At 40.6% G+C, this 23199-nt stretch overlaps 1 protein-coding gene and 1 long non-coding RNA gene across 5 annotated transcripts; one reads left to right on the forward strand and one right to left on the reverse strand.

Annotated features, from left to right (window-relative positions):
- Window positions 1704–11315, forward strand: LOC110393658. Its single transcript, XR_002435087.1, has 3 exons — window positions 1704–1839; window positions 3214–3411; window positions 11187–11315. It is a non-coding gene; the product is annotated as an uncharacterized LOC110393658 (long non-coding RNA).
- CDCA7L (cell division cycle associated 7 like) lies at window positions 11671–22182 on the reverse strand. 4 transcript variants are annotated; one of them, XM_021386749.1, is made up of 8 exons: window positions 21633–22182; window positions 20861–21220; window positions 19618–19692; window positions 17995–18180; window positions 16549–16680; window positions 15580–15729; window positions 13357–13493; window positions 11671–12704 (listed from the first exon to the last, which is right to left on the reverse strand). In XM_021386749.1, the coding sequence occupies exons 1-8, from the start codon at window positions 21810–21812 to the stop codon at window positions 12674–12676; spliced, it is 1251 nt and encodes a 416-aa protein (XP_021242424.1). In that variant the 5' UTR covers window positions 21813–22182; the 3' UTR covers window positions 11671–12673. The 4 variants fall into 4 exon arrangements, with proteins under 4 accessions (XP_021242424.1, XP_021242425.1, XP_021242421.1 ...); XM_021386750.1 differs by having other exon boundaries at window positions 16549–16683; window positions 21642–22180; XM_021386746.1 differs by having other exon boundaries at window positions 16549–16683; window positions 21633–22178.

Here is a 23199-nt window from a genome sequence, read left to right on the forward strand (position 1 = left end):
TCCATCCAGTGAGCAATGGCTCGGGCCTTTCTGGACAGAAACAGACCAATTTTTCATAATTACAAAAGCAGTTATGCAAACCTGACTGCCCAAAGAATTTCTAATACAAAGCTCTCACTAGTTTCTGGCAGTAGTAAAAATGTCCCTCTTATATCATGAGCTTTGATTATCCCCATATAATCAGTGTTTCTAATGGTAAGCATCTGAATGAGTCTGTATGGAGTTAGAATACTGACACACTCTTCCAAAAGACAAAGGGAAACAACCATTCCTTGAGAGAAATACATATGAAATTTAAAAAGTGAATTTTAAAAATGTGCTTCTATTGCCAACAGAGAGAAGCAAGTTTATTCTAACTGCAAAGATGTTCCATTTTAAGCCAAAGTTGATGGCATTTTTCACAAGGATTCTCTGCTTAGGCTTCTCATCACGAGGTGCGACATTGCTCATTAGATCCTGGTGGTCTTTTTCTTTCTTTCTCTTTTCCCCTCCATTCTCTGCCAACCAATTTAAAAGAAAGACGAATTACAGTCTCACGTATTCCAATTGAAATAAAGTTGCAGCAAGCATACTGGAATAGCTGCAGCTATTTTACTTGTTCTGTTCTGTCACATCATGTAATATTTAAAGCCTATAATTAAGTTTTTACTTGAACTGTTGGGAGGCAAATACTGCCCCCAAGGCCATAAAGGTTCCTGTCTGGAAAGGCTTCATCACAGACTGGCATATTTTGCAAACCAAAGGGTAGCAAAAAGAAGCTTCAAACTCTGTGAAGCCAAATAAAGCAGAAAGACAGTAGTTCCTTCAATAAAATGTGTTACTGCTGTTAATCACAAAGCAACAGCAACATTATGGCTAGAGTTCTACAATAACTATAATGCTTGTGTGATGTGGCAGTAATGGGATTAATATTAATTCAATTTTTACTGAAGTTTTTGAATACATCCCAAATTTGAATGAAGTAGAATTTCAGTTACTTGGTGTTTCCTAGTGAGGCGATATAAAAGGCTGCAATCAGATACAAGTTTTTTATTTCTCCTCTAAGAAAGGCACAGTAGGTAACCTTCCTGTCACTCATGAGGATTATGTTTTTAAAGATCTGTATGGGAAAATACATTCACTTGTTAATGAGTAATGTTCTCTTATATCATGCAGTGTTTTGAAAATGTACTTTTCTCCTTAAAGCTTTTTATGAGGGATAAGTTAGAAAATATGATGTTAGGCTCAGATGATACTGCTCTACACCGTTAGACAATTTTAGTCATAAACTTGATATTATTACTCAGGTATTTATAGATACCTCTTGCTGGATTGAAAAAAAAAAAAAGCCAGGAAATCTGTGCTTCAGTTGAGTTATTTTCTAAGCAACAACAAAAAACAGCAGTGCTTAACTATGAAGATTTGTGGAAGGAAGTATTGGATTTTCTTTTGTTTCTCATAACAGAATTTATTCTGAGCAGCTTTGATTAATTCTTTTGAAAACTTACGTTCTTTCATTTAATGACCTTGGGTAGACTCTGTGGGAAGATTTGAGTTATCTCATTGGTGGCCACACCACCAATGCCTGGGCCTGCAGGCTCTACTTCATGTATTTGCCAGAATTCATCACTCTGTCTGTGTTAATAACTTTCATCTATACCTAAACCTCTTGAATGTGTATACACAGTTTGTTAAACAACTCAAGGTAAATGCATTTTTCAGGACTGGAGTCTTCTGGGGAAGACCACAAGCTTTCTCGTCTTTGTGGTCCCAACGTACCAAAAATGTGTCTGTTGTGGAATAAATTACCTGAATTGAAATGAGCACAGTGATTCATCACCAGAAGATTTTGTCTGCAAGGTTTGTAACTTGGCACATTGTTTCTTTAAATACTTTTGCAAGCACTTACTTGGCAGCTTGGATTCAGTGTTTTGTAGCACTGCTTTGCATAGCCAGCCTAGTCACTTTATGGTTCAGTGCTTTTAGGTCTCCATTTTCCTATTTTAATTATATTGTTTGAAGGTGTTAATACTGAGAAAGATCTGGGCAGACATAAGGATATGCCTTTTATTAAGCTGCACTTTAATTGATAGATTCCCCAGATACAGCAGTCCAGAGTGGCACAATCCTCAAAACTTATATTTAATTGCTTACATGTCTTCTTCTCTGGATAAATAATAGCATGGATCATAGAATCATAGAATCATAGAATCATAGAATCATAGAATCATAGAATCATAGAATCATAGAATCATAGAATCATAGAATCATAGAATGGCCTGGGTTGAAAAGGACCTCAAAGATCATCTAGTTTCAACCCCCCTGCCAAGTGCAGGGTCACCAGCCACTCGACCAGGCTGCCCAGAGCCCCATCCAGCCTGGCCTTGAATGCCTCCAGGGACGGGGCATCCATAACCTCTCTGGGCAGCCTGTTCCAGTGTCTCACCACTCTCTGAGTGAAAAACTTCCTCCTAAAAAAAATAGAAACGTTATACATTTCATTTTCTTGTTCCCAAAACATGGAAAACATCTTGCAAGAGTGTGCATCATTTTTAATGCCCGTCTCACACGTCTGTTTCTGTAGCTGCAGCTTTGTCAGATTGCCACCAGCTGATGCATACTGCATGATTTGAACTTTGCCTTTGAGTTTTGGTTCTGGACAGCAGTCGTATGGAGCACCCATGAGTCTGAGGTGCAAAACTGCCAAAGCTGCATCTAGTCAGAAACAAAGGGCAGAACTTTTAAGAGTACAAAAAGAAAATGTTACTTTTAGTTCTGAAAGTCTTGCAGGGGAAATACTTTAATCTATCTATCTATATATAATCTATCTATCTATATATATACATATATATATATAATCTTTATATATGAACAACCATATAGGTAGATCTAAATAAAATGTGGATGAGTATACAGATAAAAACCAACCCTGGCTGATTCCCCTCTGCTACTGAACTAGTCACTTCAGAGAATTTACTGCACGCAATTTGCTAAAATCAGCCAAGGGCTTTATCAAGTGCCCTTTCCAGACTTGTTATTTTTCTTCATCCAAAGGTAAAAAGCTTTTTTGGAAGAAAAAAAAAATTAGCAAGTTATATTGGAGCAGGCCATTTGCAGAGCCTGCTAGCTTAGGGAAAGTGCACTTTTTACCCTTAGCTCTGTCGTAAGGTTCCAGGCAAAATGTGTTTGCTCGCATCTCCCGGTCCCTAACGAGTGGGTTTTCATATGTCAAAGAGCCACACACGGATTAACGCAATTGGAAGGAACTGTTCTGAAGAAGAGGCCCAAGAGGAAGTTGCCATGGAGATGAGGAGGCTAAACACTACTGTACTTGTGACCTCCGCCAGGCTGATTTCTCCAAATGACAGTGGAGGTCGTGGGGGCACACGGGGGAGCTGGTTCTGCCCATCGCTGCTCTGCATCCAGCCCTGGGTGAGTAAAGAATGACTGCTTCCCGTTTAGGCAGTCCATTAACCTTCACAAGCCTGAACTTTCATTCGAGTAATTGTAAAATAAGTATAGGTGGTGAAACCTGAGGAGAATCACTGCTATTTGTATGGCCTTTGGAAAGTTTAGGGACCCAACCCTGAGCTGAGATCCGCTGCTGTTTCAAAGAGCGAGATGATATCTTTCCAGGCTCTCTGCTGTAATTGGAAAATGTTACAGCACTGACGAAAACAGAAACTCATGAACTGGCTGATGGTCAAATGAATGCAAACAGGACAGATGCACATCTCCATTCTGTGTGAGGAAATTGCCTTGTCTTTTACCCACCTGTGTTGCTGCTGAATCCCTTTAGCTGTAAACCCTTTTGCAAGGTGTGTTAGAATTAAGCAGTACAGGTCAGCTTGGCTGTTCTTCATCTGGAGTACAACATAGGGACACAAGGGCGGTGGGTCCCTGCTCGGAGCTCAGTGGGCCGCAGCTCCCACTGCATGCCTGGCTCCAGGAGTGCCAACACAGAATGGCAAGTGCCGCAGCCTGATGGCGTTGATCTTTCACTCGAGGTGAATAACAGGGCTCTTTTCAACACCCAGGCATTGCTTCAAAGTGGTGTCTTAAGGTACAGCTTATTGTGAGTGAGGTTACTTGTGCTGGCTCCAGTGCAGGTAAATGGCTGGTTGCAGAACCAAGATTGCTTCAGAAATAAGTGCTTCCTGGTATTATTTTGAGCAGCAGCTTGTTGTTGACTGTTCTAAATGCCAAATGCCTTTAAATTTTATTGTGATTTTGTGGAGCGGACCCTGCATTAGGAAGAAATGGCTCCTGTGAAAAGCACCACTTACAGTCAGAAATAGTTCACGGCAGAAATAACTTGCAAGTCTAGCCTAAATCCCAGACAGGTCTGTGTCAAGTTCAGAGAAACTCTGAATCCAGTGAAGTCCTTACAGCACAGAAGCTGAGGGACTGGCAAACAAGTATGACAGCTGCAGCTTTTACCCTGTTCTGTCATCAGCCAGAGGGCAGGACCCTGTAGGACCTGCCTGTTCTATAGGAACCGTGCAGTTAATAGTATCTGGTTCAGTATTGAGCTGGTTGGTAACTTTATCTTCTCTGCTATGAAAGTTATCACCAGAGTCCATCTCACTGAGGACAAAGCAGCAGGACAAAACCTCATGCAAGACACCTGTGTTTGGAGAGACGGAATGGAGTAGCATATTTTTCCTTTCTAGTCCACTTCCTGGGAGTCAATAGCCAGGCAGAAAAGAAGGGAAGGGACATCATCACATAAAGAAATGTCCTGAAACACAAACATTTGTATGTAAAATGGGTTGGGATCATTACTTCTGACAAGCTAATAATTGCTCAAATATCATATCTAGCCTAGTACCAGATCTGGAGGTTGGTGGCCCTGGCTGTGGCAGGAGGGTCGGAACTGGATGATCCTTGCGGTCCCTGCCAACCCAAGTGATTCTATGATTGGGTGATCCTATAGATTGGCTTGGGTTGGAATGTATCTCAAAGATCATCCAGTTCCAACTCCCCTGCTGTGAGCAGGGTTGCCACCCACTAGATCAGGCACTAGATCTGGTTGCCCAGGGCCCCATCCACTTGGTCTTGAACACCGCCAGGGACGGGGCATTCACAACTTTTCTGGGAAGCCTGTTCCAGCATCTCACCACCCTCTCAGTGAAAAAAATCCCTTGACACCTAATCTAAATCTCCTCTCTTCTAGTTTAAAACTGTTCCTCCTTGTCCTATGACTGTCTACCCATGTAAAAAGTTTATTCCCTCCTGTTTATAAGTTCCCTTTAAGTACTCGAAGGACACGATCAGGTCTCCCCAGAGCCTTCTCTTCTCCAGGCTGAACACGCCCAGGTCCCTCTGCCTGTCTTCACAAGAGAGGTGCTGCATCCCTCTGATCATCTTCATGGACCTCCACTCGACCCACTCCAAGAGTTCCAGAGTGCTGGAGCTGACATGTGCCATTTCCACTAGTGCTACCACATCCATCTGTCACTTCTTTAAAGCTATGAGAATTGTATGTTTGTACAAATTTCCTCATAAGCTGTACACCAGGCAGAATTAAAGCTGTGGCTCATGTATTGGGTTCAGAGTAGATTAAGGCTCTTGTCCTGCCTTTCCCAATGTGTCCTGTGTGACTATGATTATTTCACAACTTCATCTAGTAATCCTCGCTTATCTTCTGATGGAATGTGGAAATTTAGTACTTACTTAAAATACACTCACCTCAGTAGGAGCAGTCCTCCTCAGAGCATCCTCATGCAGGAAAAGGAAGAAGTAACAATCATAGAATGACCAAATTTGGAAAAGACCTCTAAGCCCATCCAGTCCAACTGTCCACCTATCACCAGTATTTGCCACTAACCCACATCCCTCAATACAACATCTTAATGTTTCTTGAACATCTCCAGCTCTTCAATACTAAAGAAAATGGGAACGTCAGGACAGCGTACCAACAGTAATTGTGCTAAAAGCAGCTTGATAACCCTATGCTCCTGTGTTGGAATGTATAGGTGCCATTTTTATAGACTCCAGATACATTTCTGAAAGTTTGTAGATGCAGAAGAATGTTTCTATAACTGTTAACACTACCAATAACATTACTGATTCTTTTACTGAAGCTTGAAGGGGAACCAGCTCTGGCTCCAGGTTTCTTGGCCCCACCAAATCTGGATTATGCTGGGTACCACAAGCAGAGCAATGGAACACTTCCACCTGAAAGCCTAGCACTGTCTGGACTACACCCTGTTGTGACAGTAGTGCTGACAGTAGCACATAATGCACCAACCTATGTGCTGGACTGCACTAGAGAGGAATTTGGACCAGAGGGATTTGGACCATAGCAACACGTAACTCCTCTTCCTTTGGGCACTCATGCTTACCCATATCAACATCAGATCACGTACGTTTTGCAGAGGGGCATACAACTGCTCTGTGTGCAAGCAGAGGGCTGAAATGGAGACAGAGCTGCGTTATGGTTGTGGTTTCAGTTTCTGCTCATTAGCACTGTTTTTCATTTGCATTCTGACTTGATTCCAGAGCAGGCCTGCAGGGAGAGAGGGGCTCTTTTGGGGGGTGAGACGTGTGTGTGCCTGCGCTGTGCTTTGCCTAATGCCTAAGACAGTATGGACTGGGGAAGGTGAGTGACTGAATGGAGTGAATGAAGCTACTGAGGTACTACAGAAATACAAACCACTACTCATGTTTGACTGAAAAAAGAACAACGCAATCTCAGGGTACATCCCTCTAGCAGCAGTCATTCCAAAGCCAGGGATGTCTTGGTGGGCTATGGGGGTAAACATTATGGGAAAATATAAAGTTAAGCAGTGGCTGCTAAGTGTTAATTGGTTGCTGAAGTGTCATCAAAGCTGGGAGAGCGCCTCTGTGGTTGTTTTGTTTGTTTTTATTGTTGATTTTATCTGCTAAGGAAATTTGAATCTGCTCACTCCTGTAGAGGAAATGAGACTCGCAAGAGCTGAAAAGAATTTCTGACTGCAGTGATTTTCAATGACTGTCTTTGTATTGGCCTGGTAAGGTTAGGAATGCCCTGGATGATTTTACAGAGATAATTCCTGAGTTCAACGTGGCAGAAATCATGCAGAATACTGCCAGGAGCCCCTCTGCCCTTGTTTGCCTGCAGGAGTGAGAGGATAAACCTCCTCCTTTCAGAGATCCAAGTCTCTTAAACAGCTGTACCTTGGTCTCAAGGAAAGTGGCTTTTTTATTAATAGCACTGTTGCTCTTCCATGTGTTTTGAACTTTTTGTTTCTTATTTCTGCTCTTTATGATGCCACTATGGTTTTTATTGTTCTCCAAACAAAGAGGGAGTTGATGTTTTTTCCTCGCATGGAAGAGCTGCAATCCACTCTTCCATGATGCTGTGCCACACACGGACTAAGCTAGCACACTCACCCACACACAGCCTTGTCCATTGCTAAGAGCACTGCCCTACCTGCCAACTGCAAACTGCATCTTGTAGCATGCACAGTTATTCTAGTGAAGTCCCATTCAATTTATTTTTTTGTGTAAAACTTGCCTTAATGCAGGTTAGCTTTACTTTGAAGTCCGTTTTGTGGAAGTGCTAAGCACTTTGCTAAAGCAAGACTTTGTCACCTCTTCTGTTGTTGATGCTAGGAGTGTTCAACATCTTGAAAGGTTCCTTTTCCCCCTGCCACCAGCAGTACCTACATGCAGGCACGTAGATATGAAGAAAATTAGGCAGTGCTTTTAGTCTATTTTTGGAAATTCCTGACATCTCTCAGCAATGTGTGCTCTTATGCAGTCTGTCAGATCCTTCTGTGCTCTCGCTTTGCACTTTGCATAACCTATCTCAGGAATTTAAAGGTGCTACCGAATCTGGTAGCAGACAATTTACAATCACAGTTTACATTGTCTGTTGTTACCAGTTTCTGACGGTGTATTAATACAAATAACGATGATGCTCACCAATGTCCCTAGGACGTATTTTACACAACCAAGCGTGCTCACTCTCACTATGGCTGGTAACCTCACTTACGCTAATCACCTACAATTGATTTCAGACACAAAGACACTACAGAAATAACTAAACCTGTGAACTTACGCTTAGGTCAGCATATACTTCCTGGTTCCTTCAGCCATGTACCTTCTCCATACACAAGGAATAATTACTCTTGCACTGGAAGTCAGCAATTTATTTTGTCTTAAAAACAAAGTACAAATACTTAAAGGCAGAAGCTACTGCTGTTTCTGTTAGGGTGACTGATCACCTACAATGCAGAGAACTTGACATCCGGATGGAGGACCTTGCGCTGCCAGCAGCAGGGTGACTTTCTGGCTTGCTCAGTCCTCAGTTCTTTCTGACAGGTAAGCAGTTACAGTTATGAGGAACCAGGCACACTGTTTCACTGCCAGACATCTGATTGAGCCTTTAGTGTTAGCTGTGTTTGTGCTGCTGTTTGGAGAGTTAAGTGAAGTTTAAACAAAGCCAAACATTTAAGCTGAATAGAAGAGTTAACAAATAACCAAAAAAAAAAAAAAAAAAGGCAAGAAAATGAACGCTGAAACATCTTGGCTGTAATCATATGCTAAGGCTGAACAGCACTTTTTCTTTGCTCTAATAGAGCAAAATGGGGATTCCTAGCAGAGTTGTCTTATTTTTAAAATCCTGAAGCCCAAGTTCTTCTGTAGATAGATAAACTCACCGGTATCAGAATAACTGTCTCTTAAAAGCAGGGTGGGACCCATTCAAACTCACCTCCAGACTATGCACAAGTGAGAAGACAAGGTAGCTCAGGAAATAAATGCTGAATTTCATAGTTTAAAAAGGTTGAGCGTAAGTTTTCCTACCAGTATTATTTAACCAATTCAGTGTGTATGCAACAGTCCTGTTCTGTTTTATTCCTTGGTATTAATTCACTGTTACCAGGCTAAAAGTAGAAAAAGTCAAGCAGTCTGTACATCCTCTTTGTGTAGTTGCTACTACAGTAGGAGAGAAAGTATCTCCAGCACTGTACTGGTTTCTCATCTCTTGCTCTATTTACAGCACACATGCGCATACTCTGAAAAACATGACAACCTGCTAACAGCACACCTCAAATTCTGCATGGCCAGCAGTGGCACTCAGATAACCCTTTGCTGTCCAAGCTGAAAGGTGTCCAGGCTGCCATCATTCCCCAGAGATGGGCAGTGACAGTGAAACCTCTCCCCCTATACAGGGAGGCAGAAGAGGGTTGGGGTGTGAGGGCTGGTGGGCTGACAGCAGCTGCTGCTCTCTGCGCAGAGGTCCTCAAACAGTGTTTGTTTTGTGCCACAGGCATAAGGAAAGCCCACATCATTTTTTTGCCTTACCCTCGCTCTCCAAATATTCAGTTCAGGGCTCTTTTTGCTGTCAAGGGATGGAGGAATGTAAGGGCCATATGAAAGCTAGAATGTATTTTAATACTGGCTTGTTCCGCATAGGGATTCAACTAGAAAGGAGCAGTATGCCTGACTGTAGACAGCAATGCAGTCTTGCTCCCTTGACAGCAAGCTGGAGGTTGGTTTGTTCTGTAGTATGCAGAACTTTTTGTTTCTAAACAATTGCATTAACGCTGCTTTTTGCCTTATTGGCCACAGGAAAAGAAAAAAAAACTGATATAAAAGTCACTCAGTCTTTGGCTTGTACACAAGAGGACTGAGAGGGCCACATTAACAGTTCTGACATCAAAATACTATTTGGATATTGAGCTACTGTGACTGCTATTTTTAAAGCTGTTATGCAGAGCATGGCACACAGGAACAACTTGCCTTTGGCTAAGATGTGCTTGACTGTAGATGCTACCAAAGAGACCAAAGAAGACTGGTCTCACCAAGGGAAGGAACCACGTCAGCAAGCTTTTCATGGAAGGTAATCAATAAATTTAAATTGCTCGACCTCAAGAAGCTATTACAGGGACTATAGCTCCCTTCTTTAAGTAGTTAAGTTCCATCAGGAGCTGGACTCAAGTGCTGAAGTCCTATGAAGGGTGCCAAGGAAGTTTAGGAATGATAGTGGATTGTTGGCGTTGGTCTGTTGTGACTTTACATTTCATACCAGATCGACGTCCTAATCACTATCGATACTGCATTAATTTACACTATTGTTAACTGAGACTAAATGTGGTTCAGGTTGTAGAAAAGCAGCAGTTCTGATCTAGTCCAGACTTTAGATTTCCGTCTCTGATATTGACCACCTACAAATTTACTGCTGCTCTTACCAGACACGTTGGATCAAACCATCTATGCAATCTTGGATTTGGTTTTAGGTTTTGAGGATTTTTTTTTTTTTTTGGAAAAACTAATTGCAAAATCATCTTTTTTTCTTCCCTCTGGGCACAAAGTTATCACTCAGCTAAGCTGATCTAACCAAGTCTTTTTCATTTGCCAGAAGGCAGTACGTACTTGTTGTTGGGGAAACATAACAAGAAACAAGGAAATACTTGAGAATCCCTGTATTAGCATGAGGTATAATGGTGCACCCAGATGTGTGATACGTATGTGCAGCAAGTATAGTTTTCACCTGTGTTTCCAAGGAGTCAATTAGTGCAGGAGCTGTAATGTGGCTCAAGATAGCCCTCAATGGAAATCATGTTAATCTGTAGAGCTCCAACCCATTTTTTTTTTTTAACAACTTACAGAGGATAAACAAACATTGTACCTTGCACTTCTGGAACTGTATTTTCCTGACAGTGAAGTGCCTACTTTAGGAAAGACAATTAAGGCTTACAGTCAAAAGGTGACTTTAGTTTTAACCTGGAAAAGCAATTAACTAATTTACAGCTGATCAGAAGAAAGGTGCACGACCAACAGGCGATCAGGGAAACATAACCATTACTCATACTCTTCACCAAATCCGAATATAATCAAATCACAGCAACTCTTCTGGAAGAGAATTACTGCTCCAGAAGGTAAGCCAAGGTGAGGGTCTGGAGTGATGCCAAGCATGTAGTCCGACAGCTGCTTTTAAAAAGATAACCTGAATTTTTCAGAGGATGTTTTAAAAATACTCAAAAAGCAATATTACTAATTCTCCTCTCCTCGTGAGCTGTCGTTTCTTCATGTTGGCATTAGTGAACATAAGCTTTCCTTAAGATCCCACATAACCACTCTTGGAGTCCACTATAAGCAACATTTTCTATGAAGGTTCACATTAGAAGATCACAATAAGCAGCTGTTTAAGGCTCAACACTTCTGGTCTAGCACTACAAAATACCGCTTAAACTACGTGCCTATGTTTATTGCAGGTGCTAGGTGGGACATCCAGCTGGGGACCACAGCTGAGGAACTGACTCCAACAATGCCAGTCGCTTTCAGAGTTACTACAGTGAAAATAAGGATGCCCATGAATGTCTAATTTATAAAACCAAAATCAGAGGGCCAGCTTACTTTTGGACTTTTAATCTGAAAAGCAAACAGAAGCCAACAAGATGGCAGGTACAGCTTTTCTTCTGGCTGTTTAGTACTAACCTTTCAATTGCACGCACTGCTTTCTGATTCTACTTCACAGTTAAAGCAAAAGGAGATAAGTAACTTTCACTGAAAGCTAGAGCAGCAGATTTGCCTTACAAAAAAAAAAAAACATTCCTTAGTATAACAGTGAGGTATTATACGTTATTTACTCATCCTTCAAATGTTGCGTTCATCTGTTTTTCCATATATTTATTATGGATCTGCTAACATTCCTTCATTACATTGATTATGGGAAAGTAAATGGGAAACTGACTGCAGTTTGACTCATAAAATCTTCTCCTTGATTATTCTTTATTATCTCTACACAAAACGAAATACATATCTTACATGAATTTTAACATAATCATACAACAATATAAACGTCTTGCTTAAAGTTGTTTGAAAGCTTGGTTGTACATATGAAAAAAGATCCAAATATGATCTGTACTTCAAAAAAAATCCTCAGCTCTGTGGTTTAAACCAGTTCACTAGTTATGGTATCCATAAGGTGGCTGGTTCAGGCAGCAGGTATATCACACAGGAACTGCTACTAAGCAATTAATTTTCTTTACTGGGATTTGTTTTTTATTTGTTTTTTTTATTTTGGGTTTTTTTTTTCTTTTTTATTTTTACAAAACACTTCCACTTTCATGTTTCAGTGGTTAATTGCACTTCGGATTAAAAAAAAATAAAGATAAAATTCATCCTCCCACTGCTAGGTTGCATCAGCTTTGGCTGGAATATAATGGCATTTAGATGAAAGTACCCTTCCCTTCTTTGTAGGGCCAAGCCTCATCAACTACATGTGGAAGAATTGGTTCAGAAAGCAAAGGTTGGAAAAATTAATTTTTGTGGTCAAATTGAAACACAAGGGTTTTTGGAGGTGTTGTACATTTGTTGGATTTTGATTGTTTGTAAACAGAGTATGCTTTACAGGTAGTTGCTAAACACCCTTTTTGCAAATTCACACAATTGCATAAATAAAAATATTGCTCAAAGTTCTCCATCATGTAGTTGTGTAGCCCTGTTAGAAATTAACCACTCTAAGGTTTAAGAGTGCCATTCCACTTAATGTAGAGGTCTGTGCATGTAGATTTCTCTACCAAAACATTTTCCTGAGAGATGTTTTGCATAAGACCACATTAATTAAAAAATTCCACACATTGAAAGGCATATACTAAAGTCTAAAATTCTATCTTATATAAAACCCAGTAATAACCTTTTGAAGTCAAAACGCGTCAACATATTAAACAGTTGCAGGCACAGCTTGAGTTCAGTGCTCTCAATTGCCTTCCACCAGTTGTTTTTGTAAACTAGAAGACATAAAAGAAAACAGTGTTAGTGCATTTTAGGAAACTCAGATTCCCCAAGAACAGATTATTTCCATTTCTGAAGATGATAGTTTCCAAAACAACATCTCTACATGCTAGAAGCAACTCATACTGATTTCAAAATAGGGAAAAACAAATTACTCTTTTTTTTTTTTTTTTTTAAACGCAAGGCACATGTCAGCTTCAACAAAGCTGATCCAGCCTAGGAGTAATATGAAGAGATTTTTTTGGAAAGGTAGAGGATCTATCCCTGATAGAAGTCAAGTACTAAAGGGCTTCAGCATTTTTAAAAGCCCAACTAGCACGGTTTGCATCTTGGTTTAAAGCCCAGAAATGGAACAGTTGTTATTAAAGCAAAATTACCCATGCTCAAGAAGTCTCCACTGAGAATCCAAAATAAAGAAATACACTGCACAGTTACTTGCTGTCTCAGAGACCAAATTTCATGCTAAATTTAATGTCACAAAGTAATAAGGATTTGTAAAGCTATTTTGAAGTGGCAAATTCCAGAAGTGGAGAGACATTTTTGCCCACTAGCTCTATGATGAAGACATTCCAAAAGTGCTCAGCTCAAACTTAGGCAGCAGTCTTGGAGACCTGAGCTCACAGGATGCCCACTGAGCACAACCCTCACCTTTCCAGGTATTCTTTCACGTTGTCATAGCCATAAAACTTGGCCAAATGGATGAGCATCCCTGTGGCACAGCGACCATCACGCTTGCGGCAGTAACTGCAGTTACATACACCACGACAAGGAGGACAGATCCAGCCCTGAAAGGAGGAATGGGGGTGTCATTAAAGGCCAGCTGTACGTAGGGTTATGCTATCTTTTGCACAGCTCTAACAGACAGGAGTATGGCTTCCTTTTTGCCTTATTGTTCAGGGTAATCAACAAGTCAGCCAAACTTGTTACACTTTTCACATTCTGCACGATTAATAACACGACTATACTACTCTATTTGCTTGAATAGGTCTTACTCTGCAAGCTCAAGCTCTCTGGATGACTTGCTCAGTATTAATGCAAAACAGACAAAAAGCACCTGTAATATTGCCTATCACACTCAGGGTTTTGGATACTATGACCTCAGATGCACCTCTGAGAGATTGTGCATACTGATGTTAGATGGAACACCACTGACCAGAAGGGGCAAGAACGTTCTGGGCAGCAAGCTGGGTGGACCAATTAGCAGAACTTTAAACTAGATTCAGCGGGGAAAGAGGATGTACTTCTAAGAGCCATGGAACATCATCACTTCAGGAAGCAGCAGGGAATAACCTCAGATTTGCCCCAGAGAAAGGTGGGAGTGCTCCTGCAAGAAGGTAACATGGCTGACTGCCCAACTGAAGTGCCTCTACACCAATGCACACAGCATAGGACATAAGCAGGAGGAGATGGAAAGCATGGTGTAACTAAAAAATCTATGACCAAAATGCTATCACGGAAACATGGTGAGATGAATCACACAACTGGAATACCATGATTGAGGGCTACATGCTTTTTAGGCAGGGCAAGAGGGGTGGGGGACATGCCCTCTATGTTAAGAAGTGGACAGATTGTGAAGAGCTGCCTCTGAGAAACAGCCATGATCAGGTTGAGAACTTTGGGGTTAAAATTAAGGATCAAACCAAAAAAGGACACCTGGTAGCTGGGGTCTACTACAGGACATCTGATTAAGGGGAGATTGTGGATGAGGCTTTCCTGCTTCAGCTACAAGTATCACAGAATCATTAGGATTGTAAGAGTCCTCTGGAGATAACCTAGTCCAACCCTCCTGCTAAAGAACATTTCCTAGAGTACGTTACACAGGCAGATTTTGAATATCTCTAGAGAGGTAGACTCCACAACCTCTCTGGGAAGCTTGTTCAGTGCTCTGTCATCCTCAAAAGAAACAAGTTTTTTTCTCATGTTCATATGGAACTTCCTGTGTTCCAGTTTGTTCTCATTATCTCTTGTCCTGTCACTGGGCACCGCTGAAAAGAGCCTGGCCTCATCCACTTGACTCCTACCCTTTATTTATAAGCATTGATAAGATCCCCTCTCAGTCTTCACCAGGCTAAACAGACCCAAGTCTCTCAGCCTTTCCTCATACAGGAGATGCTCCAGGCTCTTAATCATCTTTATGGCACTCCACTGGACTGGAAGTTTACTGTCTTTCTTGAAATGAGAAGCTCAGAACTGAACGCAGTACTCCAGATGCGGCCTCACAAAGAGAGTAGAAGGGAAGGATACCATTGGCCTTCTTGGCCACAAGGGAACACTGCTGGTTAATGGACAACCTGTTGCCCATCAGAACACCTAGGTCCTTCTCTGCAGAGCTCCTCTCCAGCAGGAAAGCAAAGTACACAAAGACTGATTCTGCCACATATCTTTAGGTGCCCAAAAGCCTCATTTTCTAGCTGTGGTCTGTGCACACTCCTTGCTCAGCATATCACAGGAGTAAGAGGAACTAACTCTAAGACATTTAGGTACCCACCTCCTTTTTTGTCAGACTTAAAAATTTGAATCTAGAACTGGTAACTCATTTTGCAGACCACATTACTGAAAGCATAAAAATAAAGCACTTTTTGATCTTTTTCTGTAAGGGAACAGATTCCTTTTCTCAAGAACTCTCATGCTTTCTCTCTCCACTATCTGGTAAGCAACTGGAGCTTCAAAGCATGAGGACAGACAGATTGTTAACACAGGTCCAGTACCTTCCCCTTGCACTCCAACAAGATCAGTGCCAGTCCTAATCGTACTGCAGACCTTACAGCAAAAAGCTTTAAACCATAATGTTACTGAAAGGATACATTCATCACAGCTTACTAATAAATATTATTATTTATACTTTGTTCCCAAACCTGAAACAATACTTACTGGATCAAGCAGTGCTGATTTCACATCTTCCCCATATCTATTTCGAAGACACGGTCCACAGAACTGCCCCCGTACACCCCCACAGCCCTGGTTGCGACAGATGGTCTTTGTATCAATCGTCTTCTGTCGACACTGGTGGCAAGTACTGCCCTAAAAAAAGTTGGAAAGGAGAAATAAGAGGTTTGAAGGGCACCTTAAATGCTTATTGCTTAACATTCCTAATACATCTGCTGATAGCAAAGCACAGACTTCACATCAAAGCAAAATTCAGCAATGAATATCTTAATAACGACAAAACTTAGTTCTTACTATCAGTTACATAGTATCTCATATGCTGGAGATTTTACAGAAACAGTGCCAGTCCTTAGCTTTGGAGTCTTGGACTACATGAACCTCAAGCTAGAGATCTGATTCCCCACCCCAATCTGGCAGTAAGCTAATGTGTGGTTATGGTGTACTTAGAAAATGACCATCTCTGCTAATACAGGGGTAAAGAATAAAACATATAGTGAGATGATCGTCTAGTTTTTGATGACTATTATTAATAACTAAATCAGATAAAGGAAAGAAAGGGTTCCAGCAATCACTTTGGAAACTAGCTAACCCTTACAGAAATGTAGTTTCTAGAAGGTATAAAGAGCAGCAGGGATCACGGCATTTAGCTGTACAACCACAACAGGAACAATTAAAACAAATATGAATGATAGATAATAGGATTTCAGCTCTTATCACTGAAGAGCCATAGCCATAACGATTTCCATTTAATTCTATGGCAAGAAAGGATTTATCTGCAGAGGCAGAAATTCGTTGGGGCTGTATTAACCAGTGTGAGCAAGTCCACAGAAGCCTGGCAAAGCTTTCAAGTTGTGCTTGTGCTCTCCAGAACTTTGGGAAAGCGCACCTTTTAGCAAGCATCAGATGAACTGTTAGAAGACAATGGACACGATGTAGAAAATATCAGCCACTTACTAGAACTTTGTCATAGATTTTGTCTTTAACAGTGATTGCAATGTTGTCCAAGTCATCCTCAGTAATATCCTCTACTGGACGGTAAGACGAATACTTTGACGATCTCCTCCTTTTGCGCACGCCACAATTCCCCTGCTAAACAAACTTATCTGAACACCTTTTGTTTGGTGGCATGAAGACTGTCACCACACGTGATGACAGATTCTTTCATTTATAACACATATGTAACCTAGTGGATGTAGTCTACAGGCTCATGGATCATTGAAAGAACAGGGAGTAGAGTTGAGTATCCATCCAACCCTCCCAATCCATTTTCTCTCCCCTACTCCCTAATCATTTCTCTACTCCATTTATTATTTAGTCTGTTTAGAAGTTCTTCCTTCCCAGGGTTATCTCCTTGTTCCTTCTGCTCCCACAAAACCCATTTTTCTGCTACCTCCTTTTCTTTGCATTCCCTGCACACCTCTACTTTATTTCATACTGTTTCTTCCCTCACAAAATAAAACTATAGCCACTTGCCTTCCCCAAGCTTTGTTCATTCAGTTTCCTAGCATGTTCTCACATTGCTTTCTCCACAGACAATCTCTAATATCCCACTAAAAATCTTTACTTAAGTTTTAGTTCAGTCCAGCCTTTCATTCTATCCTGCTAGTTATATGTAAAAGACTCCTCTACTCACTAAGTGCTCTTCTTGTCTTCCAAGTATTCTCTATGATCCTGAATCATGGATCATCATTATGTCTATCAGGAGATTTCAGTCATGTACATGTCTCAATCCTTAGCCTCCTCTACCCGACTCAATACCACCTTTGTCCTCCATCCTAAGTCAGATCTGCTCTCTCCAAAACAGAGGGATTCTCGTTTCATGTTTTTTAATGGCCAAGTTCCAGCTCTAATTGTTCATCTATGGGCAGTGCTCTCTCTGTTAGCAGAGCTGGGAATCCAGCCTCTACTATGTACAAAGTAAGCCTTCATCAGAAAGACTATATGGTAAACAAAGCCAAGACAAATGCAGATGGTTTGGTGGTGCAGATTCCCTTTGCTCTCAATTCACCTATGTAATTCCTAACTTCTCTCTGCTATTTCCAGAGAAGGGTTTTTGCTATTTTCTCGTGAGGCTGAAGATTCAGAAGATCTGCCTTATCACTCCACTGTCTTGCCACTGAAAGGCCTTATCCATTTTGGGTTCTAACAACTTTCAGATAATAAACAAACACTAGAACCTAAGTAAACTGTCTTGTTATGCTTGGACAAGACAAGTCACAAATAGAGCCCAGAAAATGGATGAAAGTTGAGGCAGGAAGGCCTGAAGACAACTTCTACTGCTAATCGCAAACCAAAGGTTCTCATTAACTTCCTCCAGGATGTGACGTCTGCCCTAAGCACTGGCCAACAATCTATATGAATGTTCCCTCTCTATGGAAATTATTCAAGTCGGGCAAATACCACGCTCAGGCTCCTCTTCAAGAGGTTTTCTTGTTTATAGCTTTGTAAGTGTTCTGCAAATCTGACAGCCGACACAGTAAATTTTTCCAAGGCAAATTTCTCAGGTGGGCGAGCGTTTCTGGTTGGGTTCATGCGACGCGTTATCTGGCCTTCAGAAAACGTCCTCCTTGGTATTTTCTTCTGTTTCTAGGATGAGGAAAAAAAAATCTAGTAACCGTAATTTCTAGTATCTTTCACTTACATTTGTAGTGTTAAACACCAGAAGGATTTCAAAATGCCTGTTCCACACTAGCACTTTTAAGAATTCGTTCCTCTCCCACTCCTTATCTGTTAATCCAAACACGACCAATTTCTAGCAGATGGAAAATTTTCCCTACACACTACACCTTTTTGCTCCTTTTAAAAAACTAATTTCCACAGTCAGATTATATTTCAGTTAACATCACAGAACTGTGCCAAAATTCAATGCATGGCATATTAAGGTTAAAGCTAGCTCTCACTGTTCTTCAGCAGCTGAAGGTTTATAATATGAACAAACCTTTAATGAATAAGCCAAAGTCTAGGTTTTCTTTCATATTTTTAATCTGAAAGGGCCATGGAAAGAGCATGAGTAAGTCTCCTCTTCCACATTCCTAGGAGAGGCAAGAATTTCTTGATATTATCAGACTTTAATTAATTACTGAATGTCTGAATTCACGCAACAGGAGTCCTGCATGGCCATCTACCATAAAAATATCTATAAAAGTCTCACCCTACTAAATCTGACAGCATGTACAAGATGTAGTAAGTTAAATCTGCTTGCCATCATATTTCCTTAGCAATAAGTGAATGACACTTTACAGGAAGAGAAGTCGGAAGTCAATAAACAAGTAGAAAGGTAACTAGAATGTTCCTGATGCCTTTTTGACTCCTCAAATAAAGACACTAAATGAAAATAACATGCTATAGAAATTTAACCATTCCTTGAATACACAGACATGCATTTAGCCACAGCTAAATCAAAGACTTAAGAATTCTGTTTCATGTTACCACTGACACACAGCAACATTTACATAATGGTTTCCTGAAGACATGGCTGTTCAATTTTACCTTACATCTTTTCAGTTTGTAACATGTAAAAACACGTTAGAGTAATCTACAGAGATCCTAGAGGGGCTGGGAGAGCTCTGCTTCTGGCTAAGAAAAGCTATAGTAACACCACCCTAGTTTCATGTTGAACTGCTTGAATTTTATCAGCATTGGGAAGCATGGATTTTAAAAAGAAAAGTCTGTAAAAGAAAAATTAGCTAGGAAATTTAAAGGATCTAAACACAAAGGAAAGCAATTTTCCTAATTTGCACAAATGAAGGTATTTGTCTCATATCTCAAAATAATTTCTGTGACAAAAATTATAAAGTAGCATCTAATCTTGGTCTCCACAGTTCTTCATACAATTATCTTATAAAATTCCATTTCCTCACAAAACCTTTTGTATTTGAACAATACCAAGAGCAAATCCACACCAAGTAACCAAAACCAAGGAAAATCCAAAGAAATCTTAGTGGAAGTGTTTTATCAAGAAGCACATTATCCAGAAGTCTAGCATAAATATCCATCATCTCTAGCCAGCACATGGAGCCTTACCGAAGGAGTTGAGGCAGGTGTCTTCACAGGGAACAGGTCAGGTATGGAATTCAGTTCTGCTAGTAACTGAGCAAGCTGAAAGCAACAGTAATAATCATATTGAAAAGCAACTACAAACTTGCATATTTTCGACACACATCATCCACTCTTTGTATGCACTCAGTTATATTAGAACGCATTAAGTTTCAGTGCATGAAACCTTTCAATAGGTACATAAATAAAGTGGGCCTCAAAAAAAAAAGGGGGGGCTCATTTATGTATGAGTGAAAAAAATTTTGCATATAAATCTATCTTCACAGCTTGCATTAATTCTTACTGGAATAAGGCAGCTAATATTACACTCAATCTTGTCAAAACAGCACTGAAAAAGAGTGCCCTCAACCAGGACACTAATGAAGTTTACAATGGCAAAACTAGAATGAGAAGGAAGGGTGGAAGCACAGAAGGAACAGCAGCAAGAACACGACAACAGTGAAGAAACAAGGCAAGATTAGAAAGAGATACAAAATTAAATCAAGTTTTTTCTTGGGAGCTGAAGGCCCACACACCCAAGATTTTTGTACAAAAAGTGACTGGAGGCTGCAACATATCCTGGAACAATGCAAAACTGAAGGACTCACAGAAGACCCAAAATCAGCACACTACTGTGCTGGATTTGCACACTACCATGAAAATTAAAGAGGTCTAGTGGAATTTTAGACAGGGGGGAAAAGTATTTGGGAATGATCAGCCTCACTTCTTCCTTATCTACATACACACTTTCAGTAGTAGTAGTAAAGTATAACTAAGCATCACATCCCACATAACTGAAAAGTTATATTTATAATCCTTAGCAGTTCTGAGCAGGCTTTCCAATCAGCAAGTGCAGTAGATCCCTCAGACACTGTGGGGAAGCAGAAACTCTATTGCACAAACAGCATGAATGACCTGAAGGGACCAGTTGGTTTTCTGACAGGTTCCAAACGTAAGCCTGTGACATGGATACCTGTAACTGTGTTCACAGACACATACAAAATGCTTGGTTTAACCCTGCTTTTAAACTTGAGCTGGCTCTATTTGAGACTATTTTATCCAGAAGTGTCTGAATGCTGATGGTCCTCTAGGGTCTTCCTGAGCAGAAAAAAAAACAACTACAAACCACTGTGAGATTTTCCTAAAGTCCCTGCACATCCCTAGCGAGGACCCTAAAATTCCAAGTACTCGTGACAATGCTGGAGAACAAAGTACTGCTCATGAGTCTTACCATGGCTTTATTTTCTTTAATATTCATAGCTCTTTTAAGCAGAGCACTGTTACTTTCTTCCTGCGTTTCTTTCATGTCTTCTTCAGATTCTGAAGCAGAGCCCTCTAATTTGTCCCATCGCTTGCAATTTCTTTCTTTTGAAAGAGCAGTGGAGGGTTTAGTGTCCTTTAAAGGTAGCTTAGAAGGAGCTTGTTCAGGCACTTTTTTCTCACAAGACTTTCTCGTTGGAAACTGAAAGGCAACACGAAGACCAAAGCTTCTTCTTTTGGGGGAAACTTTCTTCTTTGCCTCTTCCTCCTCTTCTCCCTCAGTACCCAATAAATTACCACATTCTTCATCACTGAAGTCTGACTCTGTTGCCTATGGGCAGGAAGAATCTATGTTATATTTGCGGCTATGACACATACAAAGTCATTTTTAATCACTAATTCTGGGCAGCAGTTTCACCACCCAAGTGCTACAAATTCACCCAAATCAGCAGGTTTTATGAAGCTAGCAGCATTTATCTTCACCCAACTCAAAGCCTGTGTATTAATACGCAGATACTACAGGCAGAGGAACAGTATTGCCTAGCAGCCAGTATACAAGGAGGGGGAGAAGTTCTCGTTTCTAACATGTTATATGGCACTAAATGAAGGTTGTTTTTTTTTCCTCTTTCAATATAATACATATTTTTCTTCAGTATATATAATGAACATCACATTGGTGCATCGCAAACACTCTGACTAGAAGATGGAAGTTTACACAGAAAAAAACATCAACATATACGTACTACCTTTACCGGAACTGCTTTCTTGTTTGCATCCTCCCCACTTGAAGCAAAGCCTTCAAACGCATCAGTTTCAGAATCTGTGTCTTCAGTAAAAATCTTCTGCAGCTCTTCAGTAAGGTATCTGGACTGACATCGAATGCCCTGCAAAAATAACAGCCAGAAGCTATAAGGAACAGTCATACACAAAGTACTGACACAGTTAAAATGAACATGTTCAACAGCTTAATCAAGTACCAACTAGATGGTATATACTGTGAAGACACTTTGAGGGCAAAGCTTGCCAAAAGAAGAAAAAAAAGTAGAAAACAACATTCTGAGTTTCAGCTCTGAGTTACTTCAACTTATTCAGTTGGGGTTTTTTTGGTCACTTTGAGCGCAAGGCTAACTGAGCTCATGGCAGAACCTTGATTTCTTTGTCCTCCTCTTCACTGCTACCCAATAAAAACAAATTACCCATTTTTTTGTTTATAAATTATGAGTTTGTTGTTTGTCCCTTGTCATGGTTTTGTGATCTTCGGTTATTGGTATTCCACATCATAACATCATGTAGTGGACATACCTAGTTCTCAGAAGAGAAGGACTACTACAGTCCCCATGGTACTTTGCTCCTTTGTTACCATTTTCCAGCCGGAGGGAAAAGATAGAAGCTCGCAGTATAAAAACTTGCAGATCACGAGACCTCGTCCCTTTTTCCGCCGTCTCTCGTCTTGGCAGCACCTCGCTCTCCAGCCGTCTTATCGTCGGTAGTAGAGTAAGGCCTACCTTGACTTTGGGACATTCTCTCTCTCTGTGTTGGATTTATCAGCTTAAATTATAATTATATTGTATTATAGTGTGTTGTTTTGCATTCCGATATTTTATTTAGTAAATTAGTTTGTTTCTCCTCAGATTGTTGCCGCTGTTCTTTGCTCTCAGGGCCATCTCCCTACCCTTTTCCCCTTTCCCCTTTTCCCGGGACGTGGGCCCTTGGGTCCCCCGTCCCCTTTGTCACGGAATCGGGCCTAACGCCCGTAAACCGTTGACATCCCTTCTGGGGGCAATAAAAAAAAAAAAAAACAGGCCTTAAATGGCTTTACATTGAAGATATTGAAGAAAAGAAAACTGAGCCACAAGCGCAGGAAGAAAGAGCCCTCCTTTTTCACTTTACAGTATAAAAAGAACTCTTTTCTGGGTTTGCTGCAGAAGTGCTAAAGGCTCCTGGAAATGGAGCCTGTTCCTTCTCACACTGTTACACCATTACTGAAGCAACAGACACCTACAAAAAAAGCACTCAACAGTCTAAATCCCTCCACCTTCCAACTGCTCAATTTCCTTTTAGTGGTGCAGTTCACTTTTTTGTTGTTCAAATGTGTTCTAGACTGATCCCAGACTTCTACCCACAAACTAGGAAATGAAATGCCAGTCCATGAAAAAATAAAATCTCATCAGAATGCTTCCCAGGATATACGTATTCACATACCAAATATAGGACAAATGTAGCGTTTCTTTTCAACATCTTTAAACACAATGCATTTACTAAATCAGAAATGTATTTCCATACTTTTAATCAGAATTAGAAGACCATCTG

Source organism: Numida meleagris, chromosome 2 (assembly GCF_002078875.1).
Source record: "Numida meleagris isolate 19003 breed g44 Domestic line chromosome 2, NumMel1.0, whole genome shotgun sequence".
Classification (NCBI taxonomy): domain Eukaryota; kingdom Metazoa; phylum Chordata; class Aves; order Galliformes; family Numididae; genus Numida; species Numida meleagris.